A 17839-nucleotide genomic window follows, 5' to 3' on the forward strand; every position below is an offset into this window, starting at 1 on the left:
TATGGTCAAGGCAGAATACTTGGGCTGCATAGACATTGTTACTCAAATTGTCGTTTCTGATGCCCTTAACTCTGAGCTGTGTGGGTAATCGGGTCCCTCTTGTGGTGTAAGACCAGTAGTGTGATTGTGCTATTCTACAGTATCACGTCCAGGTACAGGCAACATAAACAGGAGAGTTTTATGTGATGGAGATTTCTTAGGGAGGGGCAGTTGTGCTTTACTTAAAGCCTGTCCCTTGGCTTATTGAAAGTTTGAAAGGCTGTAAGCAGGGGTTTCTTAGTCTAAACTCCACTGCTCAGCATATATGGTCATGCTGAAATTTTCCCCAGTGTCCAAAGACTAGAGGTCTCCAGGCAAAGCTGGGTGTGACTTGCCCTTGTAGCCTCAGTGGGAAGAGATGTAGGGTTTGTGTTTCAGGGAACCTAGGAAAGGTCAGCTCTGTTCGTTCCCGCTCATGACTGTTGTTCACATGTGCTGGCAGAGAGCAGGGTAGCTGTGCTGCTTTATTTTTCCTTTGAGAGGGGGAGAAATGAGGCTGAGAGAAAAGGCAAGCTGAAGGTGTAAATGTGGAGGCTGACTCTGCCACCTGCTACCCTGATCAGACCTGATTCCTGGCGCTTCTCTCTGTCTGTAAGCATGGACTGTATGCTTTTATTTTGGGCAGTAAGCTCTCAGATGGTGCCGCAGTTTCTGTGTAGCACCAGCTTCAGCAGAGGGCCCTGGTTAGCTGGTCTGGCTGGCCAGATACTGAAGTGTCCGTATGATCCTTCTTGCAGCGCCCTACTTGTCATCTGAGATGGGCAGGTTTGACTGCTGCATCTGTCTGTGACTCCTTCCCAGACTATGCCAGCCATGTGTGAGGAATTGAGTCACTGAGTATGCTTGAGTATGTGACAGCAGGCTTTCAGCTTCCCAAATCAGGCTTGTTAGTTGTGCTGGGGGCTTGTGCTGTCTCCAGTGCAGCTGTGTCCCAGTGGCATTTAAACAGTATATCTGTCTCCAGCAGTAGTAAAGGCCACCTGATCACTTGACTTTCCAGGTGTAGTGTGAGATGCCCCCTGCACCTCGATATATCCCCCTTTCAGCTGCCGTGGGCTCAGGAAGCCCCTAAAGCAGAAGATGCATTTCAACAACTGTGCTTAATAGGTCCCAAGACACATTCCTGCTTCCGCCCAAATTTTTCCAGTCCTCCTTTGACCCTCATTTGTGCTCTGATTTCTACAGTGCCTGACAGCAGCAGGCTCCTCATGCTGTCTGAAGCACTTCCTCAGCTGTGCCTAATTGTATTGCTTGCTCCCCTGTGCTGGCATAATGAGAAAGAATTCCTTCCAGTTCACCTTCTCAATGCCACTAGTGGTCCTGCAGACCTAAGTTGTGTTTACCCCCTTCTGCCTTGTTTACATCTGCTTTTTCAGGTTGTTTTTACAGGCATCACTGTAGCACAAGACCCTTCTTCTCTGTGTTTAATCCCTCCTCCTCCTCTCACATTGCAGCTGGAACATCAGCTGCAGTCACTGAACTCAGAGCAGCTGGAGACCCGGGTGCAGAATGAAAGGCTCCGGCACCTGAATGAAAACCTGCTGGAAGAGCTGGAGAAAAGCAAATGGGAGCTGGAGGCGGTGAAGGGGCAATTACAGAAGCTTCAGAAAGAGGCTCAGCTTGAGCAAGAGCAGAAGGACAGGTGGGAAAGGACAGGAAAGGGGGTGTCAGGGCAAGGACACAGACAGAGAAGGAAGGGTGGGCAAGCAGTTAAAGAATAATGATCTCTAATTAGGAGCCTTGGTCTTATTAGAGGATTGCCTGTCTCTTCTTGAGGAAAAGAAGAAACATCCCAATGGTCTTATGGGCCTAAACAGGGAGTGATACTGCTATCTTATGCCTACCTTTAGCGGGAAATGAATATATTCATTGATATTTGGCTAGAAAATCAGTGCAAAAGTACAGCCTCAGCCTAAAGAAGTCGTCTTCTCCATGTATTTTCCAGTTCACCATCACCTCTATAGTGCTCTCTTTAAAGATACTGTTCTAATCACTTCTGTTCCCATTACTGGGTTAAATCTAATAATACATAGATAAAACATTGGGATGTTTCAAATCCAGATGACAGTGATCATCCTCCCCATCTCTAGCAGCTGAGGAAATGGAGAAGATGGGTTGCCTACCCTCAGGCTAGAGGAGAGCAGGAGAGCTGTGGTTCAACCCAGCCATCCCAGCTCCCACAGCAGTGCTGCTTCCTCTGAATCTTCCTAGCATAAGGCAGGCCTTTATCTTTGAGAATACCATGAGTGCCCCTGAGAAAGGGATCTTTGTATTTTCTCTCCCGTTAATTTATTTCCCCTTTTAAAATCCCTTTCACCCAGGGATGTGTTTAGAGTCTCCAAGAACATGCAGAAAGAGAAACAAAGCCTCCTTCGCCAGCTGGAGCTCCTCAGGTAAGAGCAAGGCTGGAGGGAAATGCTGAGCTCTTACGTATGTAAGGGGCTGAGGTTTCAGCACTGTGCTCATTTCTCCCATGGAAAGCTACAGGATTGTATTTAAGCAGTGCTCAGACTCTGCTTGTTTTTCTAGGTCCAGACAGAGCTGTGCAATCTGACCAGCTCTGGCAGATTACAGACTCTGTTATTTCACGAGGTAATCCCTCCTCTGGAGGAATTTACTCTTTCCCGCTGGTTAAAAAAAACATGTGGTGCCCATTACCTGAGCTGGGATACACGGAAATCCCAACATGTCTGGCCTTAAATAGCATCTTTGCCTCAAACTGCCTTTCTGTTCTCACTTTCAAATGTTCTCTTTATCCTATTTTGGACAAGTGCCTCATTATGTCTTTCCTATGTCTTCCTTTGGAGCAGAGAGATGAACAAGAAACTTCGAGATGAGCGAGACGCTTTTGAAGCCAAGAAGCTGGTTAGTCTAAGAAAGAAAATCCCAATTCCCAACCACCCTCTTTTCATCTGCTGCTGTTGCTGTCATCACTTGGGGGCCTGTCACTTCCACGGGGGACAATGACCTGAGCTCACAGGGCCTGGTGTGCTGCCTAATACAGACTTCACAGCACCTCTGTGTCCGTGCTGGAGACAAGCACTGCTGGTTGCTGTTGCCAAGTGCCCGAGTTTAACCCCAGGCATGTTGGCTTGTGACTGTCACACAGCCCTGTGCAGGGCTGCAGGGGGTGCTGCCTGCTGCACACGTGGGGTCTGTGTGTTGTGACAGGCAAGGAGGGGAGTAAAGCTGGATGCGTCCCTGGAGCTGGGTGGTGAGGAAGAAGATGGATTCCCAGATGTGCTGCTGGCTGACTGGGTGTGGAGGGGCACACAGGAAGGTTTTGGAGTTTTTCTGACCCCTTAGGTTTGTAGCAGATGTTTTCAGATGTTCCTCTGGGGCAGCTCCCCATTCCTGTGAACTCTGCAGGGTGGAGGTGCAGCAGTGAGCCTTAAGTCAGAAGGCTAGGATAAAGTAGGGCCTCTGACATCTGGAACAGTCAATCTCTGGCCTTTCCCCGATAAGCACAAATATGGGGTCTATTTTTAATTCTTACTGTTTTTCCATGAAACCGTCTTTGCATTCCCTAATGTCCCTGGCAAGGCTGCTATGTCCTCTTAAACCCATCCCTGCCACCATGTGTCTTTGCCTGCTCTGCCACCATGCCCCACTTGAAGATCTGGACATAGATGCCTTGGAGTGAGGACAAGCAGTGGTAGGCTGCGAGAGCCTTTCTGTCTGATTTGTAAGGGAATGTGGAAGGAAGCATAGGGACTGTGCTCAGATAGGGAGTGGAATGCCCTGCTGGGAGAGAGGCTCGAATTCTTCTCCAGGTGGAGAGCTGTATAAAATAACGTCAGTAACTCTTTTGGATGGAGACGAGATGTGTGCATATGCCTTTGTGTGTGTGTGTGTGTGTGTTTCTGAAAGCTGAAAGTTTTTTTTTAATCTCCATTTTTAAAGCTGCTAGCTTTGTGTATGTGCACCACAGCTTCCTGCTCCCTCTTGGAGAAGCAATAAACACTGTCACTCTGTAGCAGAGTCCAGGGCAAGCAGGCAAAGAAAATGGTTTCATCTCCTCTTTCCATGTGTTGTGCCTCATCAGCTTCTGGGTTCCTGTGGGTGGGGTGGGTGGCCTGTGGAGACCACGGCTCAGGTATGTACCTCTGTGTGTACAAAGCTTGTCTGCTTCTCCTCTATTCTCTTCTCCCGTTCCCCTGCTAGGTCCTGCTGGGGGCTGCTCTGAAACATGGCAGTTGCAGGCAGAGCCAAGACAGAGCCTAACAGAGAGAGTCAAAGCACAGAGGAGCCGCTCTGTCCCTTCTCCTGCCACTGGCAGTAGGGAATGAGGCAGCAGGGTGAACTCCTCCTACCACCATTGCTTATCTGTCAAGTCTATGTCATGCTGGGCAGTTGAAGCCTGTTTTCTTCCTCTGGCCACTCTCGTTTCAGTCCGCAGGAAAGCAGGGCTCCAAGGGATTGCAGAGGTGCTGCTGTCATCACACACCTGCAGAAGATCTGCTGTCCAGCCTGTCACACTGTAAGGGAGAGAGAAAATATCAATACTGCCCTACAGCAGCAAAAAGGAGAGTTCTGATGGGGATCCCTACTGTGCAAGACACTCTCTGCCGGAGACTATCATTGCTTTTACAGGCCGAAAAGAAACCCAAGGCCTTAATACCCTCTGTTAGTGCTGGGAAGAGTTGTGTTATTTCCATGAAGTGAAGGTGTGATGAACAGAATTTCTTTCATAGCAAAAATTTTGAAGTGGTTGGAAGGAGGGATCAGGCTGTTCATGGGTAACAGCAACCCAGTCACTGCTCCTTTGCTCTTCTCAGTGCCCAGCTTAATACCTTGCTCTTCATAAGAGTTTCTGGCCTTGCCAGGGTGGGCAGGGCCTGGCCCCACGTCACTGTGGGGCGCTCTCTTGTCCCAGTGTCTGGGTCACAAACTGGCTGTTTCTGCCTATGTGCAAACCACTGATGGATGTTTTTAAAACCCAGGGATTGCAGGTTTAGTTTCACACCCATGACCCATCTGGCTGTGGAGTTACGCTTGCATGCTGCGTGTTGACAGAGCAAATTTCATGTCTGCTCATCATGACGAGTGTTTTGGTACTTAAACTACATTGGACATGTATTTGTATTTCACTGATAAACCAGAATCTTTCCCATCCAAAATGCTTGTACATGTGCTGTTGTGAAATCCTTGCCATCGTGTGTTATACAGCTGTGATGTTGTCTTGTCCCTTTACCATCCTGGAGAAAAGCCAAATGTTGCACAAACCTGGCAGGCCAATAAAGCATGGCAGAACCAATGGCAGAACCTGCCCCATTGTTTCTCCTTTCTTACCCAAGTATGTGCTTTGCAAGCTGTTTCCTCTCCAGGTAGGGTTGTGTCATAGCACATTGTGTGAGAGTCCTTTTGCCCCATAGGTGACTTGAAGGTTGCGGCTGCTCCACTGGCCTGCAACACAGTGTTGTCCTTTGTGTAGCTAGAGGGTGCCCTTGAGGGAACCTGCTCAAACACTGAAAACTTCCTCCTCCATCCCTGCTGGAGAACCACTGGTTGTCTGAAACACAGTCTGGCTGTGATGACTGAAGTGATGCTATGCTTTTGGGGGTCCTTTGCCTTGGAAGATTTGTGCTCCACAGTTGTTACCCTCTCAGTGCTGGATTGTTTCTGTGGCTGGAGCTTTTCTTGAACATGTTTTACATGTAAAAAATGTTTTGTTCCCCTCCCTTCCCCCTAAAGTTCCTAATTGGGTGAGGTCCTCTGTGGAGTCCAGAGTGTCTGCTTTTGTTCAACTGCGTTGCAGTAAAGGTATTCTGGGAGTTCTGGCCAACAGAACAGCTTCTTAATTTTTTTGCCTCTTAAAATAAGCCTTCAGTAAGGGTTACTGAAGAAATAATCTTCATAGTCCTCCCCCAGGGCTGTGGGCAGTACAAAGAAAGGCCTGTCCAGAGCTGCCTGCAGGTGTTTGGTCAGTTCAAAACTGCTGTGAGAGGCAGATCTGGCAGGCTGCAAACCCTTCTTTCCACACCTTTACTCCCAGAAATAATTTGTGAGGGCCCATTAGAGATCTCCAGACTTGCAGACTGGCCCTTTCTTCCAGTGCCGATGCAATGGGCACCTTGCTGTGCTGTTTCAGTGTTCTATGTGTGTGGCCAGAACAGTGAGCTAGTCTGTTTGGGATGGGGTGGGGACTAGGCTTTAGCATGGCTTTTGGAAGATTTGCAGGTCAATCCTCTCTGCCACAGGCTTTGCTGTGTGATTGCAAGCCAGCTCCTCATCTTTGACTCCACTGGGAAGGCAAAGCTGCTGTATGGGGGGAAGAGGGTTGTGAGAGAAGTGGTCCTGCTTTCTCCTTCTCTGGGGAGCTAGTGAATACTGGCTGTAGGAAGTGTACAGTCTGAGGTAAGTTGGAGGAAAGCATGGAGAGGGATATTCATGTAAGGCAAAGCATGTGCATTGCCCTTTGCAATGGTTTCCTTCCTTTCCTGTGGTTCATGTGCAGCTTTGGGCGAGCACTGGTGGAAGAGGGGAATTAGTGTCTTCTCAGGAGGGGGCAATTGGCCTGTCCCACAAAACATCACCATAATAAAGAGGGAGGTGGGGGAAGAGAGATTCAACTGTGAGACCAAGTGGAGAACAACCGCAGAAATAAAAACTCTGGCTAGAGAAAGAATTCAGTTTGGAACATTATTACTTTTGATGAATTATGTTGTGAAGGAGAAAGCAGCAACAGTGATGGCTTCTTGCACGAATTAAATTATCCAAAATAAAGAAAGCACACCCAGCGCTCACCTCTGTTTGAACCTTCCAGTGGGACACTACCATTGCATGGTGTGGGGCTGCAAGGGCTCCAGCCTTGCCTCCCCAAAGTGCTCTGCAGAGGTGGTGAGTGGTTGAACGGGGGCTGATCAGGTTCCTGGCTCGTAATCACATTCTTCATTCCTTCTCTTTTCAACTTCCAGGTGCCTCAGAACAAAAAGCCCCTGTTGAAGAAAGGCTCAGTGCTAGGCAGTTACCTGCTGGACGACAAGCCAGTCAAACGGTTAGATGGGTGTCTGTGTTGTGTTCATGGTGTCAGTCTATGCCCACTGGAGTAGCCTGTCAGTCAAACTGTGCCCTGTGTCTAGTTCTCCCACCTTGGTGCTGGCTGGTTTTGGGAGCACGGAGGGATGCAGCTTTTCTATGGCTCGAGCTGCCTCTTGGCATCAGGTAGTGTTGGCTCAGCATGAAGCTGAGATACCATTAGCTAACTTCCATGGGGAGGCAGCTGCCCTGCTGCTTTTAACTGCAGCAATGGGGGAGCAAACCTAAGTGCCATCAGAAGGTTTGGGACTGTTCATGGGAAGGGAGTCACAAAGGCTGCCTCTAACCGAGTCAGGCAGCTGTGTTGAAATGACTGGATCAACTTCCAAGTGTGCCAGTTCCTCCTCAGGCAGAAATCCTGTCCACTGGTGCCTCATGCCAGAGCCCATATCCCTGGGGCATGGGAGAGGGCAGGACTTTCACTAGGCTTGGATTCTTTCTGGCAGGTGAAGGCCCCAAGGTGAGGGCCCAGTTCCAGGTGTGTTCATCTTGCCCATCTCCCTGTACACCTATGCAGAAGCTCAGCTGGCACACCAGTCCTCCCTTCAGGCAGGGCAGGCAACATGTCTGTGTGGTCAAGGCCTTTTCTTCCCCCCCCCCCATACAAGCAGACTGTGCAGTTCCTTCAATACCCACGTATGCTTGCCTGAACCATGCTGGCGTTTAGCATCAGCCCTTGTGAACTAGTTGTGTGACCAGCACACTGGTATTGGCCAAAAGCCTGGTTCCTCTGGGAGGCAGGGGAGGCCAGCCCAGCCCTGACTTGGCTTGGAGCTGGATCTCACCTGCAACTGCTGGCCCCAAACAAGTTTTAAAGGCAGCACACTTCTTCCCTGTCTCTTACCAGGTCTCTGCAGGGGGTTCCATTGCTCCCCGGTTCCTCCTAGTGCCAACCAGAGACATGGGTTTAGGCTCAGAGTTTCTTCCAGCTTCAACCCACACTTAATGTCTGTAATTCTGGTAGTGGCATTGAGCTCCAGGCTCCTTAGCTCATGGACTGGTGGAAAACCAGGTGGATTGTGGAGCAGGGCTGACTTGAGCCCAGGAAGGGAGATTGCTTGGACAGGTTTGAGGCAGAGCTCTTTTGTGGCTGCGTGACTGGCACACATGCTATCCATCAAATCAGACTACCAAGTTCCCCCGTCTTCCTCCCCAAGTATTTCTTGCAGAGATCCTTCTAGCTGCTGCTGGCATAAACCCACTGAAAAGGCTTAACAGGTGGAGAAGTCTGGCAGTAAGGGTGATGTGAGAAGGGGAGAAGTAGTTGTTGGCCCTGTGTCTGTCCCAGTGCTGTGTCACACCACATTGCTTGAGAAACATGAATAAAACCAGTGAGATCTGGAGTCACTATTCAGAAGGTTTTGTGTTTGTCCCTTACCTTACTCTCCTTACCCACCCCCTCCTTCCCCCGCAAAGAGGCTCTTGAATCTCAGCCCCTCATTTCGTGACTTGTGCCAGCCTTGGGAGCTGGGGGCTGTTCCTCAGAGCCTGAGTCTGGGAGTATGTGTTGATTTTCAGGGGGAGAGGTTCCAGCTGGCCTGGCTCTAGACTGGCATTCAGGGCAGATGTAGGGAGGACAACCAGGAATGTGAGCTCCCTTTCATGGAAGTGTAGGCATGGCAGCAGGGGAATTTTTCAACCCGGATAAGGTGTACTTGTAGGATTGAGAAAGGAGAGTTGTCTTGATTCCTGCACTAGTAGCAAGAGAAAAATGTTGCAAAGTGAGGTGGAATGTACTGCCTCTGAAGAGACTGACTGTAGTAAGCTCTAATTTGCTTCCAAATGCAATCTGCTGGCCAGCAAAGGCAATGGAGATGTGTGTGGTGGATAAAGCCCTTCGGTTGAGTTTTAAGTGTTCTCACTCCCTTTGGCTTTTTGTTCCTCCCCTTACCATGTCAGTTCTGCCCCCTGCAGAGCAAAGTGCATCACCCTGCTCTTGTGTGGGCACAGTCTGTGCAACACCTATTCCCAAGTACCACAGCTTGGACAGGGTTCCTGGGCATTTGTTGCCATTCAGAGCCAGTGTGGCTGGTTAGAAGCTTTAAAAAGAAACATCTTCAGGTCCCGGCTCCCATACCTTGGCCAGATATAGATACAGGCCAGAACAGAGCCAACACCAGACAAAGTGACTCTCACCTGTGTGAGAATGTTCACTGCAATTTGCACATCTGTGGCAGGTTTCTGCTGCCTGAACTCAGTAAGACTCTGGGACAGCAGTGTTCGGGAGTGCTGGGCAGGTTCCCTGGAGCAGGACTGTGTGCCTGCAGCAGAGGGCACACTGCATGCAGCCTCCCTGGGATATCAGACAGCCCTCGCGCCGCTGCCTGCAGGCAAAACCCTCTTCACTAACCTCAAAACCTTTGTTACTTCTTTGTATTGTGTTTTGTAAGAAAAATAGTGAGGTATTTTTTGACACCTTTTTTTTTAAGGTTCTCTTTTTGCCACCTTTGTATGTTTTGCCTCATTTTTCAGTACTGGGGGAAATGGGAGGCAAAGAATTCTTCAAAAAAAATCCAGAAGCTGGCAATTTTTATTAAAACCAATGAAAAATTTGTTGGCACATATGAGTGCAGCACAGCTCAGGTGAGCTGTCTCTTTTTCCTTAGGGGTGCCTCTGATGACTTAGTCACGGGGAGTGTGGGGAGTGTATGTATGAAGTAGAGTTCCTGCAAGCACTGCATATGCACTAATTGGATTGTGCTGGTTGTTTTGGGAATTTGCAACCTCCTCCTCTTCCCTATCTCCTCACTCCCTACCCTCCCACCCTGCCTGTGATGCTTCTGAGCTTTAATACAGACAACTGGCCTCTGCGGACCTTCCCTTCACCTTCCCAGCGGATGTGGCAGTGGAAGAACCCAACAGAAAGAACTGTAAATACTTCCCAGGCAATGGGACATGGATGAAGACAGGAGAAGGAGAAAGCACAAACTTTGGAGACAACCCTAGAGACAAGGAGAGATGGCCCTTGGCAGCAGATACTGAGTGGTTTAAGATGACTTTGAAGGGTGACACTGACTGCAGAAAAAAAGCAGATGGCTTAGATGCTGCTCCGCTGCCTCCTAGAGCACAGCCTGTTGGCACTGAAACCAGGGTGAGTGTAGTCACTTGGGGTTCTTCCTCAAACACCTGCTACCAGGGACTTGAGGGTTTCTGACTCTCTTCCCATCTAACTCCAGCTCCATAGGTTTATAGTGCAGGGGCCCAATGCCTGCACAAAGAAAGCACAGCCTGCAGCTAGGCTTTTCAAAACTGAGTCCCTTTCTTCCATTGTAGCTCCAGGCACTGGAACCAGCCAGCTGTTCCCCAGATCGCATCTTTAAAGTGGTGTTTGTAGGGAACTCTGGTGTTGGGAAGAGTTCCTTCATCCACCGCTTCTGCTATGACAGGTTCTTGGCTGAGCTCAATGCAACCATCGGTAAGTAATAGGGTCCCTGACTCATCTGGATAAGAAGGGTGGGAAAGTCAGCCTGGACAAATGCTTTTTTGCCTGTATTACAGCCCAACTAAAGGTCAAGATGGTCCCTCTCCCAGTATTGAATCAATCTTGCAATTTCCCTGAACTAAACAGAGCTGATCCCTGGCCACTGTAATGGCAAGCGGCTTTCTCCCTCTCCTACCTTATGATCATTGTTACTTTCCTGACAGGTATTGATTACCAGGTGAAGAGTTTAATGGTGGATAACACCCAGGTTGCCTTGCAGCTGTGGGATACAGCCGGACAAGAAAGGTAAGTAATTTCTGTGAGGGTGCCCTACTGCCAGACTCATTGTAGGAAAGGGAAAGTGCATGCAGCTGGTTTCTACCCCTGGGAAAACTATTAGCTTCAGAAGGACCAGAGAGGTCACAGCAGCTATTCCAGTGCTGAACCTGCAGCAAAGGCCTCTTTCAAGAGATTTCTAGAAGCTTTGGCTGTGAAGCAGAGCCTGGGGAGATCTCTCTCAGGGTTGACAGAAAAGTAGTTTTCCATATGTCTGATGTGCATGCTTGTGGCTCCAGGTAGTCTGTCCATAGATCACTGTATGGTGTGAGGTGCAAAGCTCCTCCAACCCTCAAAGCTCTCCCGCATCAGCCTACTTCTGGGAAAAGCTGCAGGACAGGGCTGCAGGTTAGGATAGAAACTAAGGCTCTGGATAGACATTCTTTTCTCAGATTCGGCTGTGCTACTCCTGTCCCCAGCTGCTCACCACCACCTGCTATTCAGGGGGTGGGAAGGACTGTGTGAACCTTTCCAGGTCGGATTCAGTTGTCAAAGCCAGCTGCATTAGTTTGACCTGTGGGGAAGGTGATTTGAACTACCCTGCTGGACTCTGTCAGTGAGGTTATTGGCCCCTCCCACTGTCCCTTTTTGCTGATAGACTTGTGGAAGCGATAATCCTTGGTAGAGGGACTGTGCAGCTTTTTGTGACAGTGAACACAGGTTCCCAATTGAAGGCCTCTAGTTTCGAAAGCATGGGCCATCTCTAGATGTTATCAGCACTGTTGGTGAGGATCAGAGTAGTAGAGGACACACTTGACCCTCATCTGCTACTAGAGATGAAAGCCCATCACTACCTTCATGTAAATCACATTTTACTTGGGATACACTTTGAAGCTTAAGATGCAAAGCTATTTCAAGGGGACCATGAACCTCAAGGGCCAGACAAAAATAAGTACTGGATATTTAGGGCTAAATATGTTATGGGGGCAGGCCTTCAGGAGGCAGCTGAGATCATGGGAATATTATAATCCTAAACGATGCCAATGACGCTGTCTGCTCAGTCACCATGCAGACCTGGTGGGAATGTACTAAGTAGGAGTATGTTGTCGAAAAGCAACTCTCTCTTCCAAAATCAAGCTTCATGCTAAAGAAATAATGATTTCTGAAAGGACTCCTGTGGATATTTCAGTGCTGAAACTCAGCAGTAAGGGGAGTTATGACATAAAATGTGACATTCTACTGGGGCCAGATTGCATCAAATTCAAGAGATTGTCTGCAGAAGGATCTTTAGCATTAGCAGGTCTTAGATGTGTGCTTGAAAGAGAGAACTTGGTTCAGTCCTGATACCAATTAGAAGACATGGGAAGAAGCAAAAGCTTTTACTGCTTCTGGAGAAAGGTGCATGCTACCTTTTGATGTTTTTTCTGGAGCATCTGGTCTGTCTGGCAGTTCCAGAGATGCACCTTGACTGCCAAAGACACAGTCTGTGCTTTCTCAGTTGGGTAGTTGCCAGAATGTCATGCCCTTATTGCAATGAGAAAGAACAGGCTCCAGGCAATCATCTGAAGAGTTCATGAGGTTCACATCTTGCTGTAGGTTTTCTTGGCTCGTAATAGAATAGTAGAGTTTGCTATCCTGTGCAGGGCTGAAATATACAGCTTTCCAGTGAGATTTCAGTACTTGTGTTACATTTAACTCCATCAGTTTGCAATCTGTGGTTATATCATGGCTCTGTCACAAACTGCTTACAGATTTTTAAGGTTTGAGTTTGGTTTTTGGGTTTTTTTGTTTGGTTGGTTTGGTTGTTGGTTTTGGTGGTTTTTTTGGGTTGGGTTTTTTTTTCAGTTTTTTTTGTTTTGGTTTGGTTTTTTTGGTTTTGTTTTGGGTTTTTTGTTTTGGTTTTGTTTGTTTTAGTTTTTTGGGTTTTGGGGGGGGGGTTGTTTGGTTTTGTTTTTTTAATTTATTCAAAAAATACAAGCCTGTGGTTTTAATTGGTACGGAGAGGACACAGTAGATGTCTGGTGGGAGTTTTTCCTGGAAATTATGTCTAACTCCTGATTTTTTATTTATGATGGCATTGATTTATAGATTCAAGACTGTAAACAGACTCTGTTGATGCTGAGATCTTAATTGCTGTTTTGGCAGCACTGGGGCAGACATTATGCATGCCTAGTTTGTACTGTGGTACAGCTTAGTCTGCAGATTCTTACAGACTCTAGAGAAAGATCATGTTTTGTCCAGCACTTTCCCTTTTCATAGGCAATTTCCTTTTCCTATCCCTCCTAAGCAGATTCTTGTTTCTTTCTTCCTCACCTGCAAAGGTCTTCCTTCCTGCTTTCTCAGCACCATGCATTTGGAAAGACTCCTGCTTACCCTTGGCTGCCTGGCCTGCCTCAGGAGTGCAAGGATCTGACCTGTCGCCAGGGTGTACACACCAGCCCCAGGGGACACGCACGGGGGCTGCCAGGCCTTGCAAAGGGCCTGCGCTGAAAGACAGATAATCCCACTCTGTTTCTTGTCATTACACGGCCGTGGTTCTGAGAGTGCCTTTGGTTTTGTTTGGGCTCAGGTTTCGGAGTATTACCAAGCAGTATTTCCGGAAGGCAGATGGGATTCTGGTGATGTACGACATGACAGCCGAGTGCTCCTTCATGGCCGTGCGGAACTGGATGAGCAGCATCCAGGTGAGAGCGGGACCGCGGCTATCCAAGCTCGTGGTGCTGCCACTGCCTTGCTCCAGACCAGCTCCAACAGTCTGTCTGGGAGCGACATTCCCCAGCGCCCCAGGAGGTCCTACTGACCCTGTGGAGTTGAATTATCAAAGCAGATGCTGTGGGTGCTGCCTGTGGGAGTCAGGCTGGGACCAGGGGCTTTGTGCTGAAGATACCAAAGCCAGTGTAGGCCACTGAGTGAAGGAGGGCTGTTTCTGTGGCAGAATGTGGTGGGACCTGCCACAACAGTAGTCTGCGTTTGTAAGCAGCCCATGTGCATTGGCAACATCTCCTAAACATGGTCACATCACACCTGTGCTCAGGTAAGGAGATGTCCTGGTGTCCAGCCTATGCACAGGAAAGGGAGACAGCCCTGATGCATTTAGGCTCAGACCTGCAGCACAGCACTTTGTATGGTCACATCCTGACTCTGTTTGGATATTTCTAGATGGGACTGCATTATTAGGAATAGCTTTTTTGGTTTCTCTCATTTGCTCCAACTTTAACAATTGGTAATTTTTTCCTTTTCTATTTTTTTCTTTATTTGGTAACTGTGTATTAACATTGTAACTTGCCCTCCTGCCTTTTATTTCCAAACTCTCAAAAAAAGCGTTCATCTGTGGCTTGTATCTCCTTGGGGAGACAAAAATACCCATCTATATAATTTAAATAACTTGGGTGTAGATGATCAAGATGTTGAATGGGAATTGTGAAAGGTGGTTTTGTTGTGATTATACTGAGTCTCAAAATAAAACAAGATGCTTGTGAAATGAATAAGCATAGGATGGAGGTTTCTAATATTATTAACTTCCACAGGCTTGTTGGGAAAAACAAACAAACAACCGCTCAGATATTTCTTTGAACTCTAAAAGATCAAAGGTTAAGATTTTCAAAACTAAACCAGCCTCTGAAAATCAGGCTTCTTTCAGGAAGGTTAAACTGAGCACACAGAAAATCAAAGCAGGCAAAATATGTAACTTGTAATATCTCTCTTCTTTTCCTCTGCCCATCTGTGTACTTATCTTGTTTTGAAGCTGTTCAGGTACTGTATTATGTCATCCAGGGCACTCAAGTTTGGAAATAACTTTAAGCCCTATTCCTACTCTGGCAATGTTCTAGTGAGCCAGTGGAACCTGAGGGAGTTTTACCAGATGTAAAGGGTTCCAAGAATAAACAATCCCTACAGAGACAGTGTACGAGTTGAAAGTTGCTTATCTTGCTTGGCCAGTGAATTTTTAGCAAGGGATCACTGAGTTGAGGACAGCACATCAGAGGAATAGTACCACACATACACACAAAAATTATTGAACTTATTAAGAAGCTCTGCCTGATCTCAAATTCCCAGCAGCCTATGGGGCAAGCTGCTTTTCCTTAGGCTTGTTATTTCCCTGAGAGGAACTTATGTCCTGTCTCCCCTCTCTCAGCATCCCAGCTGAACATGACAAAGATTTGGAATACATTCCAGTAGCTTAAGCTTTCTTCCATAAATCCCTGGGGCTACTGAAAGAATGGCCCTTTATTGAGCTAAAGGGCCCAATCGTGCTGCTGAAGGTCTTGTTTGCATGAACTGGAAGGATCTGCTCTGAGTTACTTCCCTCCTTCAGCTGAGTTTCCAGGGTCCTTTACTCTGTTTCCTTTGCAGGAAGGTATCGAGGATGGAGCTGTGGTCTTTCTGCTTGGAAATAAAATGGATGCTGTGCAGAGAGAGACCCGGAATGTGCCCAAGGTGGAGGGGGAAAGGCTGGCAAAGGTGTGACTCTCTGCTCTGCTGCTTGACCTGCTCTGCAGCCCCCCCTTCAGCTGTTAGCAGGGCAGCCTGGCTGGCAGAAAACCCTTCTTGGAGCCATTTTCCAGTATGGTACCTTGCTGCTCTCCCTCACCCCCTGTTTCTCCAATATAAACATGTACCAAGGTCCCTCTGGTACCAGGCAGGATGAGATGGTGGCTCTTATGTGGCACACAATGGCCCTTGAGGCAGGCTCATTTATTTCTCTTGAGGCTTAATGCCTCCTTATAGTCTTTCTGAGGAAAACTTGCATGGCTGTTTTCCCATCTGAGGACTCCTTACTGTAATATCATCCTGCCTTTTCCCTCAATCCCTTGTCTGCATACTTGCTGGGACTTTGGCCCCTGGGTGGGGGGAGGCTGAAAGTGGTTTCAAAGGTGTTCCCTATCTTCTGAACTCTGCAACACAAAGGTAAGGGAATTAAAGTACCCTGAGCAGATATATTCTCTTCCCGAACAACTTCTCCAATGCTCCCTTGTGGATGCTCTGTCTGGGCCCCCAATGCTGGAAAAGCATCTCCTTTTTCTAGGCTGGTGAGGGGGTGATAACAGCCACTCTCCTGGCCCCAAATGATCTTGGAAGAGTTCCTGGTGGTGGGGGTGGACTAGCTCCCAAGGATGTGAATGAATGGTGGTGGAAAGGTGGCAGCCAACATGGGTGCTTGCTGTGCTCTCTGGCAGGAATACAAGGCTGTCTTCTATGAGTGCAGTGCGATGACTGGCTATAACATCATGGAGCCCATGCTGCACATGGCCAGGTCAGTGAACAGGAAGTCACCCTGGGACATTTTCCCCACTATAGGTGACTGGTGTGGGCTCTCCTGGGGAATGGCCAAGAAGAGGGGCGTGTCAGAGACTGACTTTCTGCCATGTCGCAAAAAAGACCTGACTTCCTGACTCTGGGTCATTGTCTTCTGTGCCTGGAGAGCACCAATTGTAGACTGGACACTTTCACACACAAAATTTCATCTGGTAGAGCTGGCTGTTGCAAGATTGGGAGTTTAATTTGAATATTGCACCACAAAAACCTTGTGTACTATTATAGATTTTAAGTTGGTATTTTGGAAGTCTGCATGCAGCTCTAAGGGTTTTTTCTTCCCTATCTTACTAAACATTGTACTGACTGTGCTATTTTTGTGGCAATAGTTTTAAAGGGAGATAAGACACTTTGTTAGGCTGAAAGAAGTTTGCTCTAAGATTTTTAGGTTTTTTACAAAAAGATAGTTTTGGAAAAAAAGTATTTGAAATCTTGCAAGGAAATTATCCTTTTGTCTTCTTTTATCCCTTCACCTCCTCCTGCACATCATCTCTGTTAAATCCACAGCAGGATCTAATTGTTCATTAACTGGGATGATTTACTTATCAGCTAGGTAAATTGTGTCTCCCATAGCACATGCCTTCAGCGTGCTTTATTACCATGCTGCTGCCCAAGATGGCCCAGACAGGTGAAGCAAACAGCCCAAGAGTCTGAAATCAGTGTGGGAGCTTGGGAATAAGGCACAGACCACTCACACCCTGGTCTGGTGCTCTGACTACTAAGCCATGCGGTCCCCTCTTATATATGTCCAGTTTCTTTCCCTGTTCCCTGGAAATTCATGTTTATTTTCTGTGTGTGGTGGTTTACCTAGCCCAACTTCCAGAGAAGTCCGGTCTCTTGGCCAGTCATTTCTTACAATCCTAAATGGCTGGTGGGGAGCAAAGGGCAGAGGCAAATGCCTTGGCAGGAAGAGCTCAGTAACCAGGTTGTGTTCTTGGTCTGTGCTGCTCTTTCCAGGTTGCTGACAGCACAAGAAGACAGGCAGAGGGAGAATGCCCTGCAGCTGGAAGATATCGGCAGGAGGAAAGGGTGCTGCACATAAGGCACATCAATGTGTCAGCAAGAGGCATGTGCCAGCACTGTATCATGAAGCTGGGGGTTCCTTTCAAGCAAGCTGAATCTGATGGTATCAGCTCTCCAGAGATTTGGGGAAGCTGAAGCTTTTCCCAGTCTGTGAATTTTGAGGCACTAAATCAGGCCAAAATGTGCATATTATCTGCACTGTTTCATTTCCCAACTCTGCATGCAGCCCTGGTCTCTGGAGGCCTCTGCTTCTTTCGGGGAATTTGGCTGGTCTTTGCTAATAGGACAAAGTGGGCCTTCTGTCTGGAGAGTTTGCTTCCCTGTAAAGGGATGAAGTCTTATTCCTTTTCTCTTTGGTAAAGAACTGGCCTAGCAACAGAGAGTGGAGGACACAATGGTTGCTGTCTTAAGTAGAATTTTAGTGTAAGAGATAGTGCTAGCCCAAATTTAAGTTTCTTTAAGTAGTGATCCATCCATCTCAGAGAACAGCATCTCCTCTTGGCTCTGTGACAGTAGCGCCCAGCTGAGATCCTGCTGTGGTGAGAACGCTTCCACCACTTCCTGTAAGATCTGGATAAGGCCCTGTATTTACTCCAAAATTAAGTTGGACTTGTCAATATTGTAGTCAACTGATTCCATGTGTGAATATGGTATGAACTGATAGAATGAGTCACCCCAGTGGCTTTCATGTCATTGTTACCCTAATGGACCTTGTCACTGTCCCTCTCC

At 47.8% G+C, this 17839-nt stretch overlaps 1 protein-coding gene across 1 annotated transcript in view; it reads left to right on the top strand.

The window, feature by feature from the left end:
• Positions 1–17247, top strand: part of CRACR2B (calcium release activated channel regulator 2B) — a 36959-nt gene extending 19712 nt beyond the window's left edge. Inside the window, exons 8-18 of the mRNA XM_008919927.3 lie at positions 1494–1681; positions 2361–2432; positions 2850–2904; positions 6957–7036; positions 9874–10168; positions 10351–10492; positions 10723–10804; positions 13344–13458; positions 15128–15235; positions 15952–16028; positions 17045–17247. Of these exons, the coding sequence (XP_008918175.1) occupies positions 1494–1681; positions 2361–2432; positions 2850–2904; positions 6957–7036; positions 9874–10168; positions 10351–10492; positions 10723–10804; positions 13344–13458; positions 15128–15235; positions 15952–16028; positions 17045–17129 (1299 nt within the window). The 3' untranslated portion in view covers positions 17130–17247. The remainder of the gene's footprint in view (positions 1–1493; positions 1682–2360; positions 2433–2849; positions 2905–6956; positions 7037–9873; positions 10169–10350; positions 10493–10722; positions 10805–13343; positions 13459–15127; positions 15236–15951; positions 16029–17044) is intronic.
• Positions 17248–17839: the final 592 nt, after the last annotated feature.

The sequence above is a fragment of the Manacus vitellinus genome, unplaced genomic scaffold (genome assembly GCF_001715985.3).
Source record: "Manacus vitellinus isolate BGI_N305 unplaced genomic scaffold, ASM171598v3 scaffold_59_pilon, whole genome shotgun sequence".
NCBI lineage: Eukaryota > Metazoa > Chordata > Aves > Passeriformes > Pipridae > Manacus > Manacus vitellinus.